The sequence below is a fragment of the Phycodurus eques genome, chromosome 16 (genome assembly GCF_024500275.1).
Source record: "Phycodurus eques isolate BA_2022a chromosome 16, UOR_Pequ_1.1, whole genome shotgun sequence".
NCBI lineage: Eukaryota > Metazoa > Chordata > Actinopteri > Syngnathiformes > Syngnathidae > Phycodurus > Phycodurus eques.
Window position 1 is genome coordinate 22,384,497 of NC_084540.1, and position 26,416 is coordinate 22,410,912.

The 26,416-nt window shown below is 41.6% G+C and overlaps 1 protein-coding gene across 3 annotated transcripts; it reads right to left on the reverse strand.

Annotated features, from left to right (window-relative positions):
• Positions 1 to 623: 623 nt before the first annotated feature.
• mosmoa (modulator of smoothened a) lies at positions 624 to 26,344 on the reverse strand. 3 transcript variants are annotated; one of them, XR_009770117.1, is made up of 4 exons: positions 25,495 to 26,344; positions 14,975 to 15,187; positions 6,586 to 7,839; positions 624 to 870 (listed from the first exon to the last, which is right to left on the reverse strand). XR_009770117.1 is itself a non-coding variant. In XM_061701414.1 (3 exons), exons 1-3 carry the CDS (start codon positions 25,598 to 25,600, stop codon positions 7,655 to 7,657), a joined length of 504 nt encoding a protein of 167 aa, XP_061557398.1. In that variant the 5' UTR covers positions 25,601 to 26,344; the 3' UTR covers positions 3,528 to 7,654. The 3 variants fall into 3 exon arrangements, 1 of the variants encoding a protein (XP_061557398.1); XR_009770118.1 differs by lacking the exon at positions 624 to 870 and adding an exon at positions 3,165 to 3,198 and having other exon boundaries at positions 7,099 to 7,839; XM_061701414.1 differs by lacking the exon at positions 624 to 870 and having other exon boundaries at positions 3,528 to 7,839.
• Between the last annotated feature and the right edge of the window lie 72 nt (positions 26,345 to 26,416).

The following is a 26,416-nucleotide window of genomic DNA, read 5'->3' on the forward strand; positions in this document are numbered from 1 at the left end:
AGCATCTTGCATGAATGACTGTTGGACACTCTGGGACTGATTGCATCATCAACAAAGCCTTAAATAGCGAGGTGTCGCTGACTGTGGCTGACAAATTGTGATTGGCTGTCTTTGGCTGTCATGACAGAAATAGCAGACTGTGACAAGATTGATTGATCGATTGATAACAGGACTAAAAATGATGAGGTACTTAAACGTTTTGCAGGAAAAAAATCTGCTTTTTTTTTTCAACACAGCGCTATTTGCTGGATGAGGAGAGTACTGCCCATTTTGTCCTAATTATTCACCCAGCCAATTTTATAAAAGGACAAAGTCAACATTTGGTCCAAAGAAGTAAAACATTATCTGTATTAAAAATCTCTCCTATATCTGCGCCTTAAAGTCATATAGTAATATGCTATAAATGTTTTGGTTGGTAGAAAACATGAATCAACTTTGAGGACAAAGTGTGACTTTTTTCCCACAGCGTTCCTCAAAGACTATGTAACATTAAAAAAAAAATGAAATGATGATTAACGTTCCAAAGGAGGCATTATAAAATAATTTGAATGCTAAAAGCTCAAGAGCATGAAAGATTTTTTTTAAACAATCTGTCGAATCAAGACGAAAAAAAAACAAGCTTCTCTCTTCATTGGAGTTGACACTATTGTGCGTGTGTGAATATCCTGGCAGCAGCACACACTGTTCACCCCCAAGCGGCTGATTTAAAATAACACGGGAGGCCGATCAGAAAAGACATTCGTACCCTGGTGGAAACAAACACTGAGGGGCTGAGCGGAAATAAACACCGTCCGGTCAGGCGGGATGGGCTGCGGGCCGGGAGACTGCCCACGCCTCCTTCTCCTCATCTTCCTCCTCCAGCTCCTGGTGCTACAACAACAACAACACACACACACACCTTGAAGGTGGCTCAAAGATTAAATGGACCTGCTAATTATACTCAGCAATACTAGTCAATTGTATTAAACAATAAATTCCTTAAGTCGACTAATGTGTACAACGGGATTGGAAGCCTCTGTTACAATGATTTTTTTTTAGTGGCTTAGCAGTGTCTATTTTAGGCCAGAAGCGCATTTTGCCTCCATCTGGATGCCAAGGACTGTTTTGGAATCTGTCAGTGCAGATACGTCGCATTAGGCAGACTATCAGGAAAGCCTGTCAAGCCCAACTAGTCTAGCGTTCTCCGAGTCTTCCTGGCAAATACCATTATCGTCATCGTGGTCACATACAAGCTGGGCGAAAACTGCCGAGGAAATGCAGGAAAAGACATTCATCAATTCCAAATATCCCCCGCCGTGCAGGTACTGTGGAGTGGAAATGATTTGGTCTTTGATCTCATTGAAAATGTTAAAGTTTTGAAGGACAATCAAAATGTTCATTTAGGCTTTCAAATGTGAACCTTGAATCAAAAATAAAAGAGAGAAAACAAGACAGTTTGGCATCTTAATTAGCTTAATGCTAACAAAAAATGGAAAATGCCATAGACGAGCTAGCAAAACTAGCAACAATGCCGCTGTGTTGTAAACCTTTAAGCAATTGCTATTTCAACACAAACATTTGAGCAACACATGTAGAGTTAATATAACAACACTCACAGGTATGTATTCTTTATCCTCTGCGTAGAACAACTAATATTACTCCGGCATTCTGAAAAGTGACCCCCCCTTCATTCATATATACCTGTGTCTGGATTATACTGCCCCCAGGTGGCCAAGGCACGCAAACTAGATGGAGCAGCACAATGTATATTGAAGCAAAAAATAAGTCAAACGGTTTGATTCTGTACATTCCATGTTTTTTTATATAAAGTACAACATCAGAGTGCTAGTTTCCTTACTAACTTTATTTTTTTTAAAGTAATTTTATATATCATTTATTGTCTGTCTATGTGTATGGCTGCAGCATTGGTGTTGAAATGCTTACATGGTAATAACACTGCGACATTAACGCTTGTTTTGTTAGCCCATCTATGGTGTTTCGAATTGTGCGTTGGCATTAAGATAGCCAGTTTCGATTTTCCCAATAAGAAGCATTGGCAATGGAAATAATCTGTTGCAGGATCAAACTGTCACGATCATCAAACCTTTATTAACTGCACAGGCAGTGCTTCAAGTGACACGTGGTCGTACAAGTGTAAGAATAAGTTCAGCACGCTTTGTGTGACTTTGACTGAATTCCTCAGGGATGTTCAACTTTCAGCCGAGCACACATACCGATAATCGGGCTGAATTTGAGCAGATGATTAGCAGTGCCTGGTTTTCTCCACACATACCGCTTAGAATTAAGGTCAACAATTTCTACCTTGGTCTCATCAGACCAGAGAATCTTATTTCTCACCATCTCTTTTTAGCAAACTCCATGCGGGCTTTCACGTGCCTTGCACAGGAGCAGCTTCCGTCGGGCCACTCTGCCATAAAGCCCTAACTGGTGGAGGGCTGCAGTGATGGTTGACTTTCTAGAACTTCGCCCATCTCCCGACTGCATCTCTGGAGCTCAGCCACAGTGATCTTTGGGTTCTTCTTTACCTCTCTCACCAAGGCGCTTCTCACCCGATGGCTCAGTTTGGCCGGACGGCCAGCTCTAGGAAGGGTTCGGGTCGTCCCAAACGTCTTCCACTTAAGGATTATGGAGGCCACTGTGCTCTTAGGAACCTTAAGTGCAGCAGAAATGTTTTTGTAACCTTGGCCACAATTCTGTCTGTGAGCTCTTCAGGCATTTCCTTTGACGTCATGATTCTCATTTGCTCTGACATGCACTGTGAACTATAAGGTCTTATATAGACAGGGGTGTGGCTTTCCTAATCAAGTCCAATCAGTATAATCAAACACAGCTGGACTCCAATGAAGGTGTAGAACCATCTCAAGGATGATCAGAAGAAATGGACAGCACCTGAGTTCAATAGATGAGTGTCACAGCAAAGGGTCTGAATACTTATGGCTGCGTGGTATTTCAGTTTTTCTTTTTTAATAAATCAGCAAAAATGTCAACAATTACGTTTTTTTCTGTCAATATGGGGTGCTGTGTTTACATTAATCAGGGAAAAAAATTAAATTAAATGATTTTAACAAATGGCTGTAATATAACATTCATTCATCTTCCGTACCGCTTCTCCTCACTAGGGTTGCGGGCGTGCTGGAGCCTATCCCAGCTATCTTCGGGCGAGAGGCGGGGTACACCCTGAAGCGGTCGCCAGCCGATCTGCAATATAACAGAGTGAAAAATTTAAGGGGGTCTCAAAACTTTCCGTACCCACTGTATATTTCTAGCGTTGGTTCATTGAGTACACCACACACTATAAAAGCAGGGGAAAAAAAAAAAACATGATTAGCGATTTCTTTCCTCGTCATGTGTGGGATCGCTCACATTTTAAGATGTCGAAAATCAACGTGTGCACCAGGCTTTCGAGGTTGAGACGTAATTGTGAAAAAGTGACGCATGAAATCACGTCTATCAGACGGACAACTTTCTCTCAATAAGAACGACGACTCACACCGTTTGACAGTCAGTCAGTCACACGCACACAGACAGCAAGTTTCCTTTTTTATTCAGTGATAAATAATTTCCTATGAGCATAGGCTTTATGTGTAGACATCCGATCAAGGCAAGAGACACTTTAAGAGGGCACACTTTGCCACCATTTGAAAAAAATACAAACAATGAGGTAAGAAGTTCTCTTTTCTTTCTTTTTTTTTCATTTTAGTTTTTTGAACACATTCGTGGTGCAACTATTCCTGTTAGCTATACTGTTGAATGCACAGTCCATCCTAATACAGAAAATCCTGCCTTTGTGTCTGTACATCATTGTCGAACAAAAAGAGGCCATGGCACAATACTGAGAAAGAGAACATACGTGTGGAGGGGAAACCGATACAAAACTCTCAAGACTTTGTGATTGAGCTCTGCCGAAAGTTGTCACACACACACACACACACACACACACACACACACACACAGAAAGTTGCTCCCACTTTATATGTAAATGTGGACAGTAACAAACTCAAGGTTGGATGTGGCTGCTTAGCAAGAAACATTTACCCCAACTGTATATTCCCTCAAGTAGCAGCCCTACCGCTAATAGACTCCAAATGCCCCGATTAGTCGACAGGTGTGTAATCAACTTCAAAACCGACGTATTGCAAAAAATTGACTTTTTAATCGATTGCACAGTGGACCCCCACTATTGGCGGGGGATAGGAACGGGGCCGGGGCGCCATTAGCAAAAATGTGTGGATAATTGACGGCCATTATACAGTTGTATTGAATTTTTTTTCCCTCCAGATTTTCTCTTTTTTTTTTTTTTTTTTTAAACCCCAAAAATTATTGAATAAGCGGCCACCATCAAAAAATGTGAAAAAGTGCCATACAAATATTTGGGTCTCTATTATGAGAAGGCCTCAGGGATATAATTCAGGATTACCTCTTATATAGCCCTCTAAAATGCTCTCACACACGCTAACAAAATGCTCTCATACACCACTGAAGCGCTCGCATACAATGATTTATTTCTGATCTCTCACACACACAACTGAAATCCTTTTATACCTCATACTGAAATACACTCATTCATTACACTGAAACGTGCGCATTGAATATACAGAAATATTCATTCAAGTTGTGTGTATGAGAGCGTTTTATGAGTGTACTTTAAAAGTACAGTTCAATATCAAGTGTGAAGCGCACAGTATGTTATGAGTGTATTTTAGAATAACGCGTTAAAAGATTTCAGTTTTATGTGAGCAGGAGATAATTCAGTTGTGTGTATGAGAGCGTTTCAGTTGTGTGTATGTGTGTTTTACTTTTGTATGAAACGCTCTCACACGAAAATGAAATCCTTTGACACGTCACACTGAAAATGCTAATACCTTACACTGAAATGCAATAACATAAATTTCAGCATATTATATGAGCATTTTTCTGGATACGGTGCCATCTTATTTCAATATGTGCGAAAGGATTTCAGTTGCGCATGTGAGTGCAAAAAGAATCTGCAGTGTGTATGAGAGCATTTTACTAAATGTAAGCAAAACTTCAGTAGTGTGTGTAAAAAAAAAAATCAGCAGTAAGTAATGAGTATGAGAGCATTTCAGTTGTGTGTGTGTGTGTGTTGTAATCTTGAATGATGTCTCTCATACTCAAGAGCGCCTCCCCACCCACCAAGAGTGAAATTCAACACCAAACACACCTTTTGTGAGTTGTGTATTTCCGAAAATGTGTCTGTGAACAAACTGTTCTGAATTTATATAAATTGACATTATAAGCGCCCCCGCTGCATGCGCCACATGCGGATCCGGGCGGTAGTAACTGTAACCACCTCAATTTATTGATGCACACACGGACATTAAAAAGTTAACTGTTGGGCTTGTATTAATGTCGCCAACCAAAACAGCAGCACCGATGCTCATAGCCATTCATGTGATTTAAAGCTCATGTCATAAACGAGTTCCCCGCACAGTATCAAATGTGATTTTCGTTAGCCTGCCATTAATGTATTAAGATTCCAAAACAATTCCTATTCACATTGTGTATCCTGTTTCTATTAGTTAACATCACCTTTGGGCTCAGGGGCCTCGAGTTGGGTATTTTTCCACTAAACATAACCTCTCTTTGTGTAATGTGTGTGCGTGTGTTCCATTCCCAAAGCTCAAGAGCAGCACACTGAGGCGCAACCCCACGAACGGCCTGACCTGCAGTCCCTGTGCCTCCGTCCGTATATCAAAAGAGGACAAAAAGATGCTCCCCGCTCGCTCGCCTGTCCGTGACCTTAAAGGAGAACACCACCGATTGTCAACATTCACAGAAGCCAATTCCTCACCTTATGCAACCGCAGCTTTTTTTTGTGGAAAGGAGTCAATATTCGGCGCTATATTTAGCAGCGTGAGTCCCTTCCAACAGCTCTGAAGCAGCACACTTATCCGCCCGCCGTCCTTGCGGCTGCACTTTGCACAAACAAGACTGCTACCAAATAGAAGAAGTGCACGTCAATACCGTCTATATTTTAATACTGCTTTATACAGTTCAGTTGTATTGAACTTTTAAGTGCAATACATTTGCATTTAATATTAAGAACGGTTTGTTTTTAACATTTGGGTCCAATTTTTATTTCACTTTTATATGCAATTCATTTTAATTGAATCATTTAGTGTTAGTGCAAGCGCAGTGTTAATGTTCCCACCATGTTCCAGTGGCAAATAAAAAAAATTGTAATATACTGATTAAGACTTCAGCCTACTACATTCCTGTATTTTAATGTGGGTCACGACAGTTGTGCCTTGAGATACAAGTGAGCCGATTGGCAAGTGGTGAAGAGTTTAAAAAAAAAAAAAAAGATGCTTCAAGCTATTTGTTGCCACTCCCAGCTCAGGTTTACTGTCAAACTAAACAAAACAAAGAATTACACATTGTGTATTCAAAACAACCTCAATGCTTTGATTGAGGTAAGGCTGTTTAGCTTAATACTAACAATGCAAAACGCCACCGACGAGCTAACGAATAGCATCAGTGTTGCAGTGTTATAACCATTTCAGAAACAAATATTTAAACACACTGTATGGTAAAGCAACACATGTAAACAAAAACAATACTCACAGGCAGATATTCTTTATCCTCTGTGGCTTACTGAGAAGTGTTGACCAATTCCATGTACAGTATGGCTGTATTATACTGCCCCCAGGTGGCTAAGGCTCGCCTACCAGGAGCAGCACAAATTCCATTGAATAGAAGCAATAAATGTGGCAAAAAATGCTTAATTCTGTAAATTCTAATCAATTACTTGATCACTGTATGTTTTTATAAAGTATAATATTACATAGTGCTATTTTCCACACATATATTACAACATTTTGTGTTGTATTTTGGGGGGGGGAAGGCTGGAACGGATTAATAGCATTTCATTTCAATGGGGAAAGATGACTACGAGCGTCAAGGAAGGAATTCAACTTGTTTCTCAAGGCACCACTGTACTTGGTGTAAAATGAGCATAGATAATATAAGCTGTTGCATTTGGTGGCATTCCCCTCTTTGGTGCGTGTGTGTGTGTGACCTCAGAGAGCGGCCGCTGTATGTGCGCTGACCTCCGCATCTTGGCCGCCACCCACCTACCTCCCAGGTCGAGGCGGGGAGTCATGTGAGATGACGGGCGAGCGGCGACCCGATCGACAAACCAGCACCTCCTCATTCACACTGAAAATACTTCTGTCGAAAGGCGAACACAATTAAAATGTACAACAACAACAACAAAAAATAACACTGAAATAGCAAAGAGGCCCAAAAAATAGCAACAGGGGATCATCATTGACGGTGCGGCTGTGTGTCGAGGGCGACGTGGCCCGGCGGGCTGCGGCGGCGTGGGGGTAGTCGAGGCCTTCAGTGGTCCTCCGCTATCCCTGCAGTTGCCATGGCAGCGGCACCCTTCCCAGTAGAACCACAGAGGCGCCCATGTATGAAATGAACAGTGGCAGGATGCCCGCCTCCCCCGCACCCCTCCGCGCCCCCTTGCGCCCGATGGACGTATTGTCATCATTTAGTAGTTCAATACTTCACCAGGTCCCAGAAAATCTCGGCCCAGAGTTTGTCATGTTAAGATTTTCCGTCGTTGCGTGTCCCGTAAATCCCGACAAATTAATTGGTGTGTCCAAAGGCGGGCACGGTCCAGACTTCAGCCCGGGAGGCAAACTTTGCCGGCGAACAGCAGTCCCACTATCGTGAAGAAGATGGAGAGGACGAAAAGCACGTAGGAGGAGCCCACCACCGTGTTGTTGGGCAGCTTGTACGGCTGGCCTCCCACCTCGTTTATGTAGAAGCCTATGGGGAAGATGAGCGCCGCCATGCAGAATAGGATCACTGGGGGAACGACACAGAAAACAGATCAAGAGGTCAACACCCACATTCATCAGACACTTTCTTAGGAACAGCAAGATAGAAGGACCCCATTTTGCCTGAAATGTTTGTGCCACACGCCTCTTTCCTGCCGAGCAGATTGGTTAAGTAAATGCTCCCTAAATATCAGACCTGTACGTATTTCTTGGGGTACCAGTCGCAGTGGTAAAGCGTCAATTCATTCCTTAAACCACTATGGGGACAACTGATATTTCTGTTTCAATGCGAGTGTCGCAATAAGCAGAATAATTAATATTGCTCTGAGTCGACAGGAAAAAATCCAAACAATTTTTCATAATCAATTTCTTTTCACTTAACACTCCTCTTGTGTTCATTTTCTTAGGTACACAGACATTGGTTATGGGTCAGTGTGAGCCCCTGTACATGTATTCATCCCAAAATATAAAAAAAGATCATGTAAATTCACGTTTCTTTAAACAAAAGGAAGAAACAAGGCCAGCAGAATAAATTTTATCTCATTTTATTTACTGATTTTCAAGAAATTAATTTGATCTGCAAAATAATCGGAAGGTTCATCAATAAATTTTAAATAATACATTATTTTTAAAAGTTTATTTTTAACATAGATATTTTTTAATAAATTAGATGGTTTGACAATTGTAATCTTTTTTTAAAAGAAAATTCATTTTCAAGTTTTGAACCAGTGTCTCCTAAATGCCATTTATTCTGAAAGTGTGCACTAATATGAGTTGGTATTTACATTTGTGGGCAGCTCTGTACACTGCAGAAATAATGCTCATTTGTCTACATTAGAAGATTGGACGCTGTCATGAATCACTGTCAAAAGCATGAAGTTTGAATTCTCTGCCGTCTCTAAAATGTTGCTTATGTTTTGTTAACATTGCTCAAAGTAAGCGAAGGCAGCATCTCCCTCCACAATAACATTTTTAGGTTTTGGATCAAGCTCAAATCCTCACTTGGATCCTCAAGCTCAATTCTCACAGTAAATGTTGTTCCACAGACACTAAGTAAGCTCTTTAAATCACTTCCTATCTGAAAAACAGATTTAAATTCCTCAGCAAGCTTAAAAGATGAAAAAAAGTAATCACGTTTCAAGCTTCCAAAAGAGAACAATTCCGCTCCGTATATTTACAGCAGGTAAGACGGATCTTAAAATAGTGAGAGAAACATTGCCGGAAAAAAAACATGTCAACGTCCTCAGCGGGAAGTTTAGGATCTCCTCAAGTGGAAATATTCACCAATGAGTTCTTGGCCGTGGTTTGATAAAAGGAAAGCAGCCTGTACCCTTTACCATTAACAGTAAGCTGGTCTGTCCGTATAGGAATATACAAATATGGATGATCAGGATCTCTGCTTCTGCTAACAAGGAGTAGCTCTAGTCGCAGGTGGAGTGGCTTAATCCACCTACTGGTGCTGTAAAGATGAATTGAATAACTTGATTACAAAATAAACCACAAACAGGTAGTAAAGCACCTTCATACATGAGCTGAGCGCACACTCAAGACGCAGATTGGCTAACGGTTAAACGGTTAACCAGGCGCGAACCTGAGCTCACAACGGCCGACTTTACACTGTCATTCGCTGACGCCCTTGTCACTCACCAGGCCGGGCTCCGTCTTTTAAAGCCACCGACATGCACAGTTAAAGATATTATTAAAATGAGGATGGCGACTTCAAGTGGACAACAATACTTACCTGCACCTCGCAGGATTATTTTGTTGTTGACTCCATTGATCGACGGAATAATTGATTGGAAAAATACTTGATAGTGGCAGCACCAAAACCTATACCAATATGATTCCATACTCTGTTTGCATGACATATTGTCTGAGCATCGTCATCACGATGTACGTGTGCACAACAGTCACATCGCTCTTCAGAATGACACTAATGCACGTCGCAACAGATTGCATTTGATGAGACAGGGAGGGATGAGAGCTATGGCTACTCTGAAGAGACAAACTTCAGGTGTATACAACAATGTGTGTCATTTTATACTAATGCACTCAGATATAGAAATATGAATGCATATTACATTAAAACACGAGTTTAAAATAACAGATTGATTAAAAAAATATGTATTGTTAGAAATGTGGTAATGACAATACAGTATAATTGGGCGTGAAAAGAAATTCTTTCAACTTCATGTCTGGACTGTTACCTACTCAATACTACAGTGCATTTAAATACTGGTAGACTTCACGCAAATGACTCGGTGTACTTTTTTGCATAATTTATTTTCTACCAAAACTACTATAAACTGCCCAAACAACATAGAGGACAAAAGATAAATGTGTGCTGATTTTCACGTAGAAATATGTTACCCTGAATTTTTGTTTTTGTTTTTTACATTGTAATATATATCCAGAAAAAAAACATTTCCCCCCCCAATATCATGCAGCCCTATTCCATACATACTGTTTTTGATCCGCCTGTGTTTTCCATTCGTTTTACTCATGGTTCTGCACTGACATGCTCCACGTTAACCACATTCATTGTTTTGGGAAGCTAACAGGTCGGTGTAATGAACAACATCTGGCCTCATTTGTTTGAGCTGGAGCTAAGTGGCGATATAAATATGCATTTGATGAATAGATTGGGGAAGAATGTAAAGGTCCAATCGACCGAGCTAATGATAAAATGTCTCGTCTGGGTTATATTTCTTCAGGGAAAACAATGTTGGGGACACATAATCAGTAACTGTTAAGGCAATGCAAGCATTTACTGTTGATTGGTAAGAATATTAGTGCCACTCCACTCCCACAGGTCACACCCAAGAGAAAACACCCAAGAGAAACACTCAAATAGTTGCTGTGGGTCACACAAAGCTTTCCATTCAGTACTAGTGGCTGAGAGCCCAGTTCAACTATTAGCTAGACTGGCCACCTACTGACCTCCTTAATCACCTGCTTGGCCCACCTGCATCGCCAACTCGTCGACTTTCTACCGGATTAATTTAACCCGGTGCTGCTCAAACCTTTTACTTTAAATACCACCTCATAAAAAGTCTTGACTGATATTACAATACAGTAGTATTGGTTAAATATTCATTGATAAAAGGCATTATTTAATAATTAGACTTTGTAACAATTAAAATGTATTGCACACACGTAAAATGATGACTTGAAAACAAACCGTTCTAAAAGATTAAATGTAAATGTATTGTGGTTAAAACTACAACTGAACTGTACTTAAATGTACTGTAGTGGGTAAAAAAAAAAAAAAGGTTCAAGCCACAGTAACATTACGCAGTTTTGATATTTAGTTCAGTGATTCTTTACGTATGACTATAGGGAGTACCACACTTTGAGAATCACTGACAAAACACATTGTTTTCTATTCTATTTGGGTCTATTTCTGCTGCATTGGGAGGTTGCATCCTGGTAACTTGCACCCAGGAAGCAGTACGATTCCATTGGTGCGGGACTACAACTCTCCGAGTCACTTTTCGGCACTCTTTCAATGGGGTACGGTTCCCAGTACTACGGTAATGTTCGGGGTATAGGGCGGAGCATGACCCTCTGCTCTCGGTTGATTGGTTGAAAGACAATTACGACTTTCAAAGGCAAATTCTAAAAATATATGGTGGATTACGACGTGAAGAGGAATTTTGTCGCCTGTCTCGCTTGTTTACAGAAACTTTCTGCACCCAACACTGCTCCGCAGGGATGTCCCAATCCAACTTTTTCACTTTCGATCCGATACCAATATTGCAGCCTTGAGTTCGATCCACTTTCCACTTTCAGCCATAATCATACATCATTTACTTATTTTGTAGTATGGAATGTTAGAAAAGGCTTGATGAAGTGATACAGTATTACTCAAACTGAGAACAATAATCAGCAACAGTACATAGAGGAAAAACGGACCCATTTATTATTAACTAATAGGGTACATAAAGTAACTGCTGTGCACATCTTGACCTTTGAGGGGCACTGTGGTACATGCAATGACATACACAATTGCAGTAACAAAGAAAGTAGAAGTCACGATCGAATATTGTTATCATTATTATAACTCGTTTTTCACAGTTGGAAGAATATATGCCAGTGACTATTCTTATATTGCCTTTTTGTACGTGTTTATACAGCGTTTGTGTACCAATATTATTTATTTTGAGAGATATAAGTGCCACAATTTCGAAACTAATTTTCGTTAGCTTGTCAATGGTGTTTTTTGTTCATTGTGTGTTAGCTTCGAGCTAGCAATTTTTGTGAACAAAAAAGAAGAAAGAAACTAAGTCTGTGATGTATTTGAACATTCAATAGGTGTAATTCTTTTTCCATTTGCATTTAGTTTTACAGTGAACTTCAACTGGAGTGTCAATAAAGGATTTTAAGCAAGCAACATTTACTCTTCCTCCTTGCTACTATGTTAGCGCCTTAGCAACCTGTTGTGATCACGAGGGCACTTGCACACCGTCCAGTACTGGAGCGGTACATGGAATGGACTGATTGTATAAGAATAGTAAAATTGGACATTTTAATTCCAGTCCGATTCGATCGTTGTTTTTCTTCTTGACATTGAACTCCTTTTCGATCTTCAAGATCGGATCGGGACATGCCTACTCCTCCGAGTCACGTCTCCTTTGTTCAAGTTAGATCAGGATTTTCTCCACCCAATCTTACGATAGCGAACCAGACTGACCTGAATCGCTTGATGGTGTTTTAATTAGAGTACCGGTGCAAAGGTTAACGAGTCTCTTCAGGTTTCTCTCTCTAGCGCTCAAATTCCAGTAATTAGTAAGTGTCATATTATATTACATTAGGCTATCTAGGTTGCATCCAGCCTAATTTGCAGTGATCGTTTTTTCTGCCAATTGGCCAAGTAACACAGCTGGTGCTCAGGGTGAGGACTGTCAATTTAATCTTTTTATCATCCCTCTGAAATCCCTCTTTCTCCTTCTCATGTTCAGTGGCCAAAAGGTGTGATGCTCATCATCACAGCACAAGCTCAGCAACCTTGAAAGGACAAAAAAACACATCTACCTCCTCATCCCTCTGAAGCCTAAAATAGAATGTTGACTGAGCAACTCTATCTTTGTACTTTTTGTTCCCCACAAAAATATATTGCAGCAGTTTTCTTTTTCTCATTTAACCGCTTATGATTTCCATGCTTTAATGTTGCGAGGAAACAATTGTAGTACTCTATTAATACATCTCATGTCTCGTTTGACCACTTGCAGCATGGCAATGGCTCATGATTGCCATGGCAACAGCTTGCTTTTTACTCTACTGGGTGTAATTGTTTGGATACAAACTAGGGACATTACATACGTCTGTATTCATACTGGTAAAAACACTGATACTACAACACCTATACCACTTCACCTGCCTGACATATTGTATCTGTATACAGTACATAGGAGCAACGTCGGCTGTGTGGAGAAACATTAAGGTAAACACTTGGGGTTAAACTCATTAGTTGACTTTACAACTCTGCATCGACATCAAAACGTTATGTCCAATAAAGAGTAGACAACAACTGTGTTCAACTTTGTAAGAACAAATTGGACGACGGTCGCAGACGGGGGAGATGAAAGGCACACAAGCTGAGACCGGCCGGCCCGTTAAAGAGAAACATGCAGGCTCCCACTAATTACAACATCTATATTCAGCATTATGGTGAGTTGGATTTTTGATCATTTGTTTTTATTTGTTTTCTAATCCCATTTGTCAAAATATGTCTTCACTTAAAACCGGTCAGTGACACAAAAAATGTTTGAAGAGCCCTTTGCTGTCCCGAAAGAAATATCAATGACACCATAGATTAATCAACTTCGACTCAACTTTCATCACAATGGCGTTGACTACAAAAAATCTATAGTCAAATCTCACTATTCATGGGGAAAGTACTCCAAGCTTTCAGGTTTGAAGAGTGCCTTCTGCAGACTTGATGTTCCAGCTCCTTTCACAGATGTCCACCAGTATTTACATCAGGATTCTTCAAAATTGTCCATGTTTTGTTCTTAGCCATTCTTATTTATTTTATTAGCTATGTGTCTGTGTCTTTATCCTGTTGGGAAGACCCTAGACCTACAACTGCAACCACCCTCCAGAATCTCTTGTTCGCTTGAGGTTTATTTCCACCCAACACAGGTTCAAGACATCATGTGCCAGATTTAACAAAGCAGTCCCAGAACAGAAATGAGCCCACAGCAGTGTTCTTTTCTTGGTACATTTCAGCACATCCAAGGCTCACCAGTTTCACGTTATTTCAGTTATGATTGTGGTGGATTTTTTTGTTCTAGATGTTATTCAATCTCTGATTTAAAGAAACACATTTTCATCACAACTGCAAGATGTAATGGCATTATCAAATATCGGTATGTGGTACTGACGAGTACTCAAATGTAAGTACTTGTACTCGATCTGGGGGGAGGAAAGAAAAAAAAAAAAAAAAAAAAAAAAGTCTGCGGATTTACCCGAGGACACAAATGTGGTCACTGAACATAGATATTTTACTGTTTTAGATGGAATTCTTGGGGGGGGGGGGGGGGGGGGGGGGGGTGAAAGAATCTGAATCAGCTTTTCATCTGACATGTAAATCACAAGGGAGGGAGCATGTGCTTGTCGAAACAGCCAAACACAGAAGTCAGCATTATAAAACGCATCCGGCAATCTAACAACGCATCCAAGGCTACAGTATGCCGTGGCGTCATCTGTGTAAACGTGCTCGCGGCTGTCTATTCTCTCAGCTGAGCGACTTTCCAACTCCCACACAGCCTCATGAATGCGGCCCTGTCAAAGAATGAGATGGAGAAGCTCATCTATTCTACAATTCTGTTGACAAAACAACGAGTGGTACTGTTCAAACGAAACAAATGGAGAAGACCACAGTATCTTACACAGAAGTGGGAAAAAAAATGCCTTTTGGATTATTCAGCTGCAGGGAGCACACGGGTTAAATATAATAAATAACACTGTTCTCTTCTATATGGCAGACTTAGAAGAAGAGCATAGTGCAATAAATTCGAAGAAGCCAAAAAATACTGTGTGGGAATATACTGTCATGGCGGATTCACTGAGACGAAGCAAAGCGGTGAATGTTTCGGGGAGAATATGCTGACAGCGAGTCCAGCAAAGCGAAATTAACTCTCATTGTGGAGCTCACTTACTGCCAGTGAAGGCAATCCAGCGGGCGTATTTAGTGGCCTCTCGGCGCCAGTGTGATGCCACCAGGAGTCCGCAGGTGACGGTGAGGGAGATGATGCCCATGATGATGAAGAAAAGCGTAGTGACCCACTCAGGGGGCAACCGTGGAGGGATGCAGGTCCGGTCCCTTCCGTGGATGGTCTGACATTGCCGGACTAGACCGACCGTGAGGGCACCTGGAAGGAGAAATTGCATTTGGATTCAGTTCAGCTGAGCTATCAAAATTTCTGCAAATAGTGGCCAGGGCAACTGCAGATGGGCAGGGAGGTCCATCTTTTACGGGTGTGCCATTTTTGGACCACATCATCACCCAAAAAAATGCATGGCTTACAGATTGATTGGATTTTTGAAAAAAATAAAATAAAATGCACACGCAGTGAAGACTATCCTAACCTCCACTAACAACCCAGGCTAAACTTAGCTCCTCCCCAACATACAAAGCTCGTTTTTCCAGTCAACATATACAGTATTATTTCAATATACTTCATTGAGGATAATTCCTCCACCATCTTTTGGCGTCTCAGGGCTTTGTAAAATGAGCACAAAAACTGTCAATATGTGAGTTTTGAAGCGAATACAAGCGCAAGGAGCTGCGCCCTGACATAGAACCGGCCGGCATTCACTCGGCAAGGAATGCATCTTGGGGGAGATATGGAGAAGGACGAGAGCCCAGGCTAAAATGAAGTCAGAGAGAGACTGAATGGGGAACTTGAACCTTTCTTTCTGTATGTGTGTTACTCGCCAACAGACGGACTTATGGCTGCGTGTAGACTGCTGTTGTTCGTTTACATTCAAACTTTAGCTTGCAGAGTGTCATCATGGACACCCGGTGAATAATTGAGGCACGACCAAGTTTTTACAGAAATACAGTATTTGACGATCTATCCATGGACATTATACCGGCCCAAAGTCCATCTCACATCAGTAACCTCTGGGCTGACTATAACTCAGGGGAAAATAAGCAAGGGAAGTTAAAATAGGACAGTGTCACACTGTAGCCACGCAGCGACAATTTCAGGGAATTTGTGTCTAGAATAATGACATGAACCTTAGAGAGAAGACCAAAGACCAACTCGACAAAGCACGGCACAGGCCAAGCAGGAATGGAAAGGCTTCTTAAATTGGACTGCTGAGGTGAGGTGATGTCCTTCTCCACAACACTGGCTCTAATTATACCAGTGCCAGAAAGACTGACTTGCTCATACATTCTCCATTGTACAGCAGGACAGCTTGGGAAACAATCAATTACTGATGACTTGTGCATTGTTCATATCAGCCTTTCATTATTATTAATTGTTATGTACCCCAGCTAAATACAATGGCAGTATATCATAAATCTCCGGTATATATATGGGTGCCAGGGGGAATCACATTTGTAATTTGGTTCAGCAGCAGGAAAGGTTGTAAAACTCTGGTTTGTATTGACATTACTGTGATAGAAGGCATTGTAGTTCCAAGAATAAATTATATTGCAACAATTCTCTTATCAATTTACACTAGCTGACTTATTTAAACAAACAAAAGAACAAGATGGCCAATAGAAATCAGTGCAAACTGAGGTTCAAACGTTTCAACCAAAGGTATCAAAATGAAGTCTGACAACCTCACGCCAGTCATACCAATTGTTGTTGTAGGTGTATTTTTGGGCTGTGCAAAACGGTCCTGCACCAAGCTTTTGCACTCTTCAAATTCTTTACGTTTGTAAAGCAGCAAAGTTTGTTAGTTGGGCCTGAATTGCTCCTTTTTAAACTCCTTTCACATTGAAAATGAAAGCCAGCTTTTTCACAGCGTTTTCCCCAGGTTGCTGTCCTGCGTGAAAGGCACCGATATGGAACGGGTGTTAAAGTTGACGAGCAAATTTGCCAGTTCCAGACGTAGTGTCAGAGGCATAAACGGGATAGCGGGAAGCCGGAAAAACTCATGAACTCAACTCAATTCTGTTTGATTTATAGAGCTCTTAAAAAATAATCGCAGCTGAAACAAAGTGCTACGTAAAAATCTAACATAAAATGTAAGACAATTGAACATAACATAATTTACATATATAAAGTCTGAACCCCTCTGAGCTTCTGCATGGACTCTGGTACCTCCAGGAGGAGCTGGTCAGCTAACCTGAGGCACCAGGCAGGAGGGTAGGGGTGGAGCCGCTCTGAGCGGTAAAGCGGGGCGAGGCCATTTTGAGATTTGACAACAAACAGCAGAATCTTAATATTAAAATGCACAGGCAGATGCCAGAATAGGAGTTATGTGCTCACTCTTGTGTTCCAGTTAAGAGGTGAGCTGCAGCATTTTGAATCAACTGAAGAGGTTTGAGGGAGGGCTGGCTGACTCCAAAGTAAAGTGCATTACAGTAATCCAGCCGAGACGTAATAAAGGCATGGATTACTGTTTCAAAGTGCTGCTGTGTAAGAAAAAGCTTCGTATTTGCCATCTGCTTGAGGTGAAAAAAGCTTAACTAACACACCAAATTTGCCGATCCAATTTTAAAATCACTGTTCGATTTAAAGCTGTTTAAAGTCCACAGGAATGTCCCGCTACAGCGAGTTCTGTCTGAAAAAAACAGGCAAATAAATGCTCGCCCTACCTCTGATGCGCCGATTTTGCGGAAAGGCAGTGTATAAGTGGCTATTGTATTATATATTATATATTGTCAATCAAACATTGACCCTTGAAGGTTTCTCCCACACCGACTTTAACCGACAACCCTTAGAACTGCAATCAATCTGTTGACTTTTTGCACATCTAGCATCACAAAGCACACTGCAACATGACGCGAGTATACTGGACATGATTACCATATCGGATCAGACAGAGCGACAAATGTATAGCCTTGGGTAGCGAAATGAGGAAGAGCGGCGTCACGGCAAAGTGTCAGCAGTCAGAGCAGGAACCTGCTTCACTGGCACTGGTGCAGCCACCCTAGACGGCGGAATTCAATTAGGCTGTGCCTCAAGGGAATTTCTACCTGACTAAGCAAAAGCAGATTAGTAAAGTGCTTACTTGATGCCTGCTCGTGCTTTCAATCAGTGGGTTAGCCGTCACACGTAATTACCAAATGTAGACAAATAATGGGGTGCCGCTGCTGCTCCACTGTGTAAACCCATGCAATTGTCTGGCATTGATTACAATTAGGCAGTACAGTCAGTCAAACAAAAAAAGTTTAAAATGGTTCTCATAGTGTCATCTGGACACTGCAATTGCAGGCTCTGGTAGTGGAAAACTACTAAGCTCTGGTAGTCTAAAATGATTAGACAGTGATGGTGGTAAAAACAACTGTTCCTTACTACCTGCCAATCAAATTGATTTGAATCCATCAAAATGCCAACCATAGACTGAAGGACGGAAACATATATGTGTGTGACGTCCATTTTGGAAAGAGCCATTGTCACCCCAGGGGTGTGGTGGGTTCTGGCGGTCGAGAGGAAATCCTGCCCCTTGTATAAACCCAGCGATAGCCCGACTTTTACTGCAACAGCAAAACACAACCTCTAATCAGCCCATTCAAAACATGCCAGTGGTTCTAAAGTAACACAAATCGTATGGTTCAATTTGAGCTAAATACGACAGCAAGGGGAAGTTCTGCCTTAGAGCATGTCTTATTGCCATGGTAATTCCCTTGTCATTCAGCAGAACACTTATATAATAACTCCATGGGGGAAGAAAATGGAGGTCACGGCCAAAGACAAAAACGGCACCTAGATGACTCACAGGCTATTTCTAAAGTCACCCTTCTATTACAGAGTAACCTTGGCCATGTTGGAGAACAGGAGGTGAGCGTGGCCAACTTGGGCTGAGAACAGGAAAAGATAGGACTTCATGGCACCACCACTTCCCCAAGATCTCTGGGTATCCTGCTGTTTCACGGGCTCTCGGTGGAATGTCTGCCAACCAGAGGGCAGATGCGTAACATTCTACATGGACCACGCCACAGAAAACAAGCAGCCTGTTGCGGTTACAACTTTTTCAGTGCAAAATGTAGGGTTTTCAGATCAGCAAAGTCTGAGTGTGTTGTGACAGGATATACCCTTTTTTGTAGTGCTTCACTGCAATGTTTATTTACACAGAGTTTGTACAAGTCTGCCTATGTTCTGAGAAACAAACTCCCCCTTACCGATTTGAAACAAGGATTTTTTAAATGTGAGAGACCCCACACATGACTTACTGCTCTTATAGTTCGTGATGTAATCAACATGACCAACATCACACACTTGAGGTTGAGCTGATTGCCAATCACACGTTTTGGCATTAACAACACAGATGCCTCCCTGAAAACAACTGGTTGTGGGTCCACGTACAAACAAGCACCGGTGCCTCAAGCAGTCACTTGCAAAGTATGCCGGGCAGATCTGGGGGAAAAAGAAAAACACTTTTAACACACCCCACACCACAGGATAATCACTCAGGATAATCTTGGAGACATCCGAAATTTGTTTTTTGCTGACTTTGATTGCAAGGCAGTGAAAATGTTCATTTTTTCCCCCCAGATTGTTGGTATGCGTGTAACCTGCTTAAGTCAAGCATTACTGTTCATGTTTGAACAAAAATATCAAAATTGCAACGTATCCTATCATTATCTGTATCACAGCACAGTATTGATACAATAGAATGAAAGCTCTATGCATCACTCTACCATTGTGAACACTACAAAAACAAACAGTAACAGACCAGCAGTGAACGGAAGTTTGTTTCAGTTGCTTCTGCACAATCAGCTGAATTCTTGATCATTAATTAATCGATTACTCATTCCATCCTACTTGTGTTACCTTCTCCAGTTACAAAGATCTCCCATGTGTTTCCTTAAATAGCTTCAGTTATTCTGCGACTGCGAGCTACAGTTTCTAGTTCTTCCTGGATTTACGTTGACATTCACTCAGCTCTGAGACAAGATGTGGGTCAAATGTGTATTAAAATGAACGCCCGAGAAAATAAAAACCTACACGGAAAAGGTGAGAAAGAGCTTCAACCACTCTTAGTGATCCGAACACAATGTTCACACGGTGTCGCATGTACACGCCTCGAGCTTTTAACATCCAGAACCGACAAAATGTACGCCCATTAGGTAGCAGACATTGCCTGCATTACTTCCCTGTGGCTTGTTTACAGACACTTTTCAATGATAAGGCCTGCTAACTTTCGCACCTCTACTGTGCCCTTCTGGCCTGCAATGAACTCACATGGATAACAATGAGCCACTTTCCATGCGTCGGTCCAAATGAGAGGAAATGACTGCGTAACTGCCCGTCCTCAGCACGGCGATGCTATCATTAGCGGGGCATTGAGGGCACTGCTGTTCGCAAACTCTGGAGGGATGAGTCAAACGGGCTTCTGAAATGCGTGGTGGGCAGAAAGAAGAGCAGCCAGAAGCTGTTTCTTGCTACTGCTCGGGGCTTTAACAGCGTCCAACGACCCTAGAGCACAAATGAAGCCCATATTTGTTCATACGTTCTCTTAAAATGGTAAATAAACCTTAAAAGTTCATGAAAAACATCTCTTTTCCAGGGTCTTGACACACACTTACTTAGATTTGGAAGAAATGCCCTTGAAAGGTGTTTGTTATGAATCACAGCATTTGCAAACTAGCATTACAAATATTACTTTTAGGAAATGGGTTCAGTAAACCAATGTGCACTAGGCCACTGAATAACTTTTGCCTTCATATCAAGCATTGCAGTCTTTCAAGCACAGCATCCAAATGCAAGCATGACAGAAATTTAACTACCATAAACTTTCTAATTTAAAAATGAATCGTTGTGAGGGATGCGCCTTTAAAACTACAGTTTGATGGACTGCAAAATGTACAAATGAACTCTTTTCTATTAAAGTTGTCAAGTCACTGGCAGCTGAAGAGCATCTTTCATTTCAAGCAAAGAGAGTCGAAGCTAGGGATGGGCATCATGATGGATTAATTGATTGTAAAGATTAGATTGTGAAGGTATCTCAAGCCTCTTTACTAGTCAAGGCTGCAGTTTTCCGTTTCAAAATACACACCGAAGCAAGAGAATTACACGTTGTTTATTTAACCAAACACCACATAAATTTGTCTAATGAAATGCCGCTAGCTTGATGCTAACACACAACGCAAAACGCCATGAATAGGCTAACGGAACTTGCATGAGAGTTCTGTCTTGTTGTCTTTAACCAACGGATATTTGAAGCAACACAGTGCCCCAACACAATATGACAATCCTCAAAGGCATTCTCTCTATCGTCTGGGAAAACGACTAATAGTAGTGTAGCTTCCTGAGCAGTTTCGACCATCTTCATACGTATGCATGCATTATACTGCCCCCTGGTCGTCAAGGTGCGTAGCCCAGAAGGACAATGAAGGCGTGAAATCATGATGCACAAATTGTTTACTTCTTCACATTGCATTTAATTATGTTATTACTGTGCATTTTTTTAAGTACCATGATATACAGTCCTATTTTTTCAGGGCTCCTTGTATATAATTAATGTCACTTAATTCGTACCAAAGTTCAGGCCAGAAGGATGTACTGGCATCCCCCTCTTCACTTTTACACTTTTCAATTTGTACTCGAGGTATTTATGGCATTGCATATCCGTTTCATTTCCACCAAACAATGCTCTCTTCCTTTTTCACATTCGGTTCGATATCGACTTCTGCGTAATTATGCAGCGAATGAGTTGGGCCTGCATTCATTGTAACCTATCCACTGCCAGTCGCTGCAAGGTAGGGAAATCTATTATACCTCGCTTATATGCTTCGAGTACACGTAATCAACTTGTTGATAGGAGCATTAAATTGATTAAACTGCGTTGGTTGGAACAAATCCATTTCTCATGCCCATCCTGTGTTAGGATTCAGCCAACAGAATTCACACTACTTCCATAAACAACAGGAAAGATGGTGAGTGGTTAAAAGAGGCTGGTGAGGATAACTTGGGGGGGGGAATGAAGTGCCAGAAATGAAACAACGAAACGTACGAAAACAGCGTCGTATTTCGCTTCTTGTAAGAATCCATCACTGGTCTCGGGTCGTAACGTAAGGATAAGATTGGATATGATTTAGCAGTTTTCAGATGGGTGTACAGAATGATTCAGAGGTTACTGAGGCTCTGGAGAATGACATCCATATTAAGTGGAGAGTATGGAGGGCAGTTGTTCAGCGGCGCTGCCAAGAATCACACTTTTCTGTCTGCAGACTGCAGCAACAAAGGCTCAGCACAGGAAATCAGCCTCAAGTGTTATTGCCCGAGGATATCACGCTGACGTGAGGGCAATGTCAAGGCTCTACACGTCTTTGTGGTCATTCACTGCACCCGTTCTCATCTGACGTGTTTCTGCTGGACTGTATGTTGATTCGCTGTATGACGCTTTGAGGATCACAGAGACATTTTGAGCTTCACATTTCATTTTTTTCCCCCCAGCGTTTTGGCTCATTTTAATTACAATATATTATGGAATCATATGGATCCAACTCTTGAGCGTGATAGAGTGGCTCCGGTCTCATTCAGTGGTACCAGGTACTTATCTGATAAGAATCTTGAACTGTATTCCTCAAAGTGTACAAGAAAATGTCTGGTTTTGATCAAATTTTCCTTTCCCTCCATTAAAGTATACTGAAAGTGATACATCTGCTTATTTATGTTAACAGTCGAGTGATTCTTAACTCATTCACTGCTGTGGAAGAGGGTCTCGCCCAGCTTGTCTGTGAAATTCAGCTTTGCAAACCACTGTAATGACTAATAAATCCCAACGAGTTGGAAGTTGGACAAGTTTGGGCACCTGAGAATCAAACAGAGTATGTATATGCGTGGTACAAAGGAAGACTGTCACGGTAGGTAGTTTAGAGTGCGTGTCGCCATCGTGAGAAATGATGATGCAGTTCATGAAGTGAATAAGGAACACCATGTGAAAAAGCCACCGATGTTCAACACGAGCCATACAATGAGTCAGTGTCCTTCACGGCGTGTTCTTTAATTGTATGTGTGTAAATTACATTATTACGCCATCAAAAGTCCTCTCAGTCTTGTTTTGTTGTTTTATTGTCTGAGGTGTCACAAAAAAAAAAAATACAGTACCAGCGTCAAAGTCACTGTTCTGCTTGACATGTTTTCTCCACTTTTTGTTCAGAAACCAGTTTAGGGTGAAACCGACCCATGTTCGACTATTGATTACTAAAGATTGTAAAAGGCTAAAAACTAACTAATTATGCTCATAACGTCATATAAGCGATTGTAATAAATATCTGAACTAAAAGGTGAAGTGTGCCAGGCTTCAGATCCTTAAACTGTGTTTCTGTATGCAAATGACTTCCGAGCAGGTTGTGTGCATCAGTGCGTGACAAATCTTCGCTTCAGTTCAGTGAACCTCTCAAAGATAAACTCCACAAGGAGGTTTTACTTTTTCATTGAGTTTTGATGAAAAAAAGAGAAATTTGATGACGACCGCAGAACCAGAAATCACCCTTTTTGCGACTTAGGATAGAAGTACAGTTAAGTTAAAAATGACCTACGCAATTATGCTATTAGGCTAACGATTTGAAGACCTCCCAAGCACTTGTACCGTAACACGTTTTTAACTGTGTCACGACAAATTAAGGAGACTACACATTTGGTGGTTTTTAAGTTTTAATATGCAGTATTTAACTAAGAATGTTAAAATGTTACTTAAAAAATTGCGTATACCGTGAAAAGGTTTTACGAACTTGACCAGGGAACTATGTCATTCATTTTTTATTATTAGGAAACAATTGTTTCTAAATACAAACAAATCGAATGTTAACTAGCGTCCTGGAATGGAAATAGGATTTTGTTTTAAAATAAAATGATTTTTTTTCAAGTCATATTTAAAAAAATGTCCGTCAATTCTTTCGATAGAGTAAGCCTAACCATTGTGCAATTACTACTTGTATGATTAAAAGTGACTAACTGTCCAACGCAGGTGTTTGCTTATTAAACCTAAAAGAAACTACAATCAGTGTCAGTGCTGGCACAAACACTTTGGCCTAGAACATGCACATAACGAGTGGAAAACAGTCATTTGGACGCTTGTTCATTTGTCTGCACTTGTCTTTACAGTCATCCAACGCACAAAGCACATCCAAATCAGCCCGACACAATGATCATAGAGATAAGGAAGTGACATCTGAAACAGTCAGACAGAGGAAGTTGGTCACTACTCGACACCCACGTCGCCTTACAACACTGTATGGTCGTCTATTTTGGCTGCGGGACAATAAAGCGAACAGCATGGCAGCCATGATCCATCACCATTAACTTGCATCCCGTAATTCATTACATGCAAAATTGCTAATTCTGTGGCGTTAATGCGTTGCGGAATGCGTGTTTGTTGACGATGAACCCTCGCTGACCCAGTTGCTAAGCTGTCATCCTGTAGCGGGAACAAAGACACACAGCTGTCTATCAAGAGAACCAGCACGTTTTCAGGACAGCCGCTTGAATGCCACATAAGCTTCTGTTCAAAATAAATCGCTCAGGACAAAACTAAACTAAAACAACAAGCTTTGGAGCATTAGGGATGGGCATAAGAATCGATTCATTGAGTAATAAGAATGTGGCCTGTGTGTGTGCAATTGAGTTGATTTATGCAACTGAGGCAAAAGAGACTTGGCTGATGATGCGCTGTCGATTTGGTCTCAACCAGTTTGCTGTCTAAAGAAGCCAATATGGTATCATATTCTGATTAGGGTTGTGGCTAGGCAGAGGCCCATATCAGACTGACGGTATGATAACCGTGAGCAAAAATATTGTGGGTTCACGGTATCACAAGCACAGCTCGAAAACGTATCATTTTGAAATGTTTGGATATAGAACTCATTTCCATTGAATGCACTACGGACATACATTAGTAAATGTAAAAAGACAATTAAAAAATACAATTAAAATGCATAGGATGAACATAAAGTATACGGTACTTCATTTAATGATAAAATGTTTCAAAAAACATGGAAAACCTGAATCAAGAAGTCAAAGACATTCATTTTGGCAGCATGATACTGCCACTCGCAGTCGAATATATTTACATTTCATCTTTAAGAGTTGTTGAGGACCTGAAAGCAGATGTTCATGTTTAGGAAGTTGCCACATTGATTGATTCTCACAATATGGTATGCATGTGAGGATCAAGCGGTACAGAATGAATGCATGGATAACACTTGTGGAATCTCGCCTTAGTACAATTCAGTTGGACTATTTAACTAAAGTTCAATACATTTGCATGCAATATTTTAAGAACTCATTGTTTTAAACATTTATTAAGGCAAACAAAAATTCTATTGTTCTTTACGTGTTAATTGAATGATGGTGGTACTGGGAGAACTAAGTATTCTTTTTAGGTGGTAAAAGTTTGAGAAGCACTTCTGTATGGGGCATCAAACTGCACATAGATGAAAAGAAAACACAATTCTGCGGAAGGACTTTTTAGCGCTTGTCATTGTATATCTGCTGATAAATGCACCTGCAGCTCTAAGAGAAACAGGACTAACTGAAGCTCCATTTACCTGCTGACTCGCCAGTGTTGATCCAGTCTGGGTTTGCAATGCTGGCGATTGCAAAGATATCCGCCGCCAGAAACAGGCACCCTGAAATGATGGTCAGCTTATCCATATTTTCTCCTTCATCCAGCGAGGCTGTCAATGACGACGGTGGGGAGGGAGGCAGGGATTAGAGGGGGGGAAATGTGGCGGCCGTTGTCCAAGTCTGACCCCGGGGAGAGGGACACAGTGAGCCGGCTGTTGTCGGTCTAACCTCGCCCCCTTCTACCACCACAGCGGGAGCCCCGCTGTTGTGCTTCCCATTTTTTTCGCAGCAATGTTTCAGCGCCCTTCTCCACGCCAAAGCATCACATCTCAAATGCGCCGCACGTCAAACAATAGCTCGCGGCTAAAGCGCTTGTGTTGTCGCTCGGACGCATCGGGCGCAGCTGGAGCTAGCTACTTCCCAGATTCGGCCCGTAGGCTGCTCGAAGGCGGAGACCACGACAGCATTTCACACACTAACCGAGACGCCTGAGAAGCGGAGCAGTAGTATCCGTTGGGTTTCGTTGTCCCCCGAAGTCACCGTAGCTAACGAGAGCTCATCACCGTCTCGGCTCCCCTGGTTCTCCGTCAGTTTGTTAGCCGAGCAGGCTCACTCCTCCCCGCTCCGTGTTCTTCTTCCATGGAGCGGTGGTGGGACACGGGCGTATTCAAGTCCACAACACGCCGTTAAAGGTCCGAAAAGTGAGCGTCAAAATGGCACCGCGGTTGTCATTACGCCTCCCAGCCGTGTACCCGCCGCCGCTAGCCGTGCCTCCCGTTCCGCCTCATGACATCAGGCCGAACATGAACACCCACTCTCCCCACTTGGGCCACACACTGCCCCGCGGTGTTCGCGTCCTACAGGGGGGGGCTTCGTGCACAACTCTCGCGATATCGCTTCAAA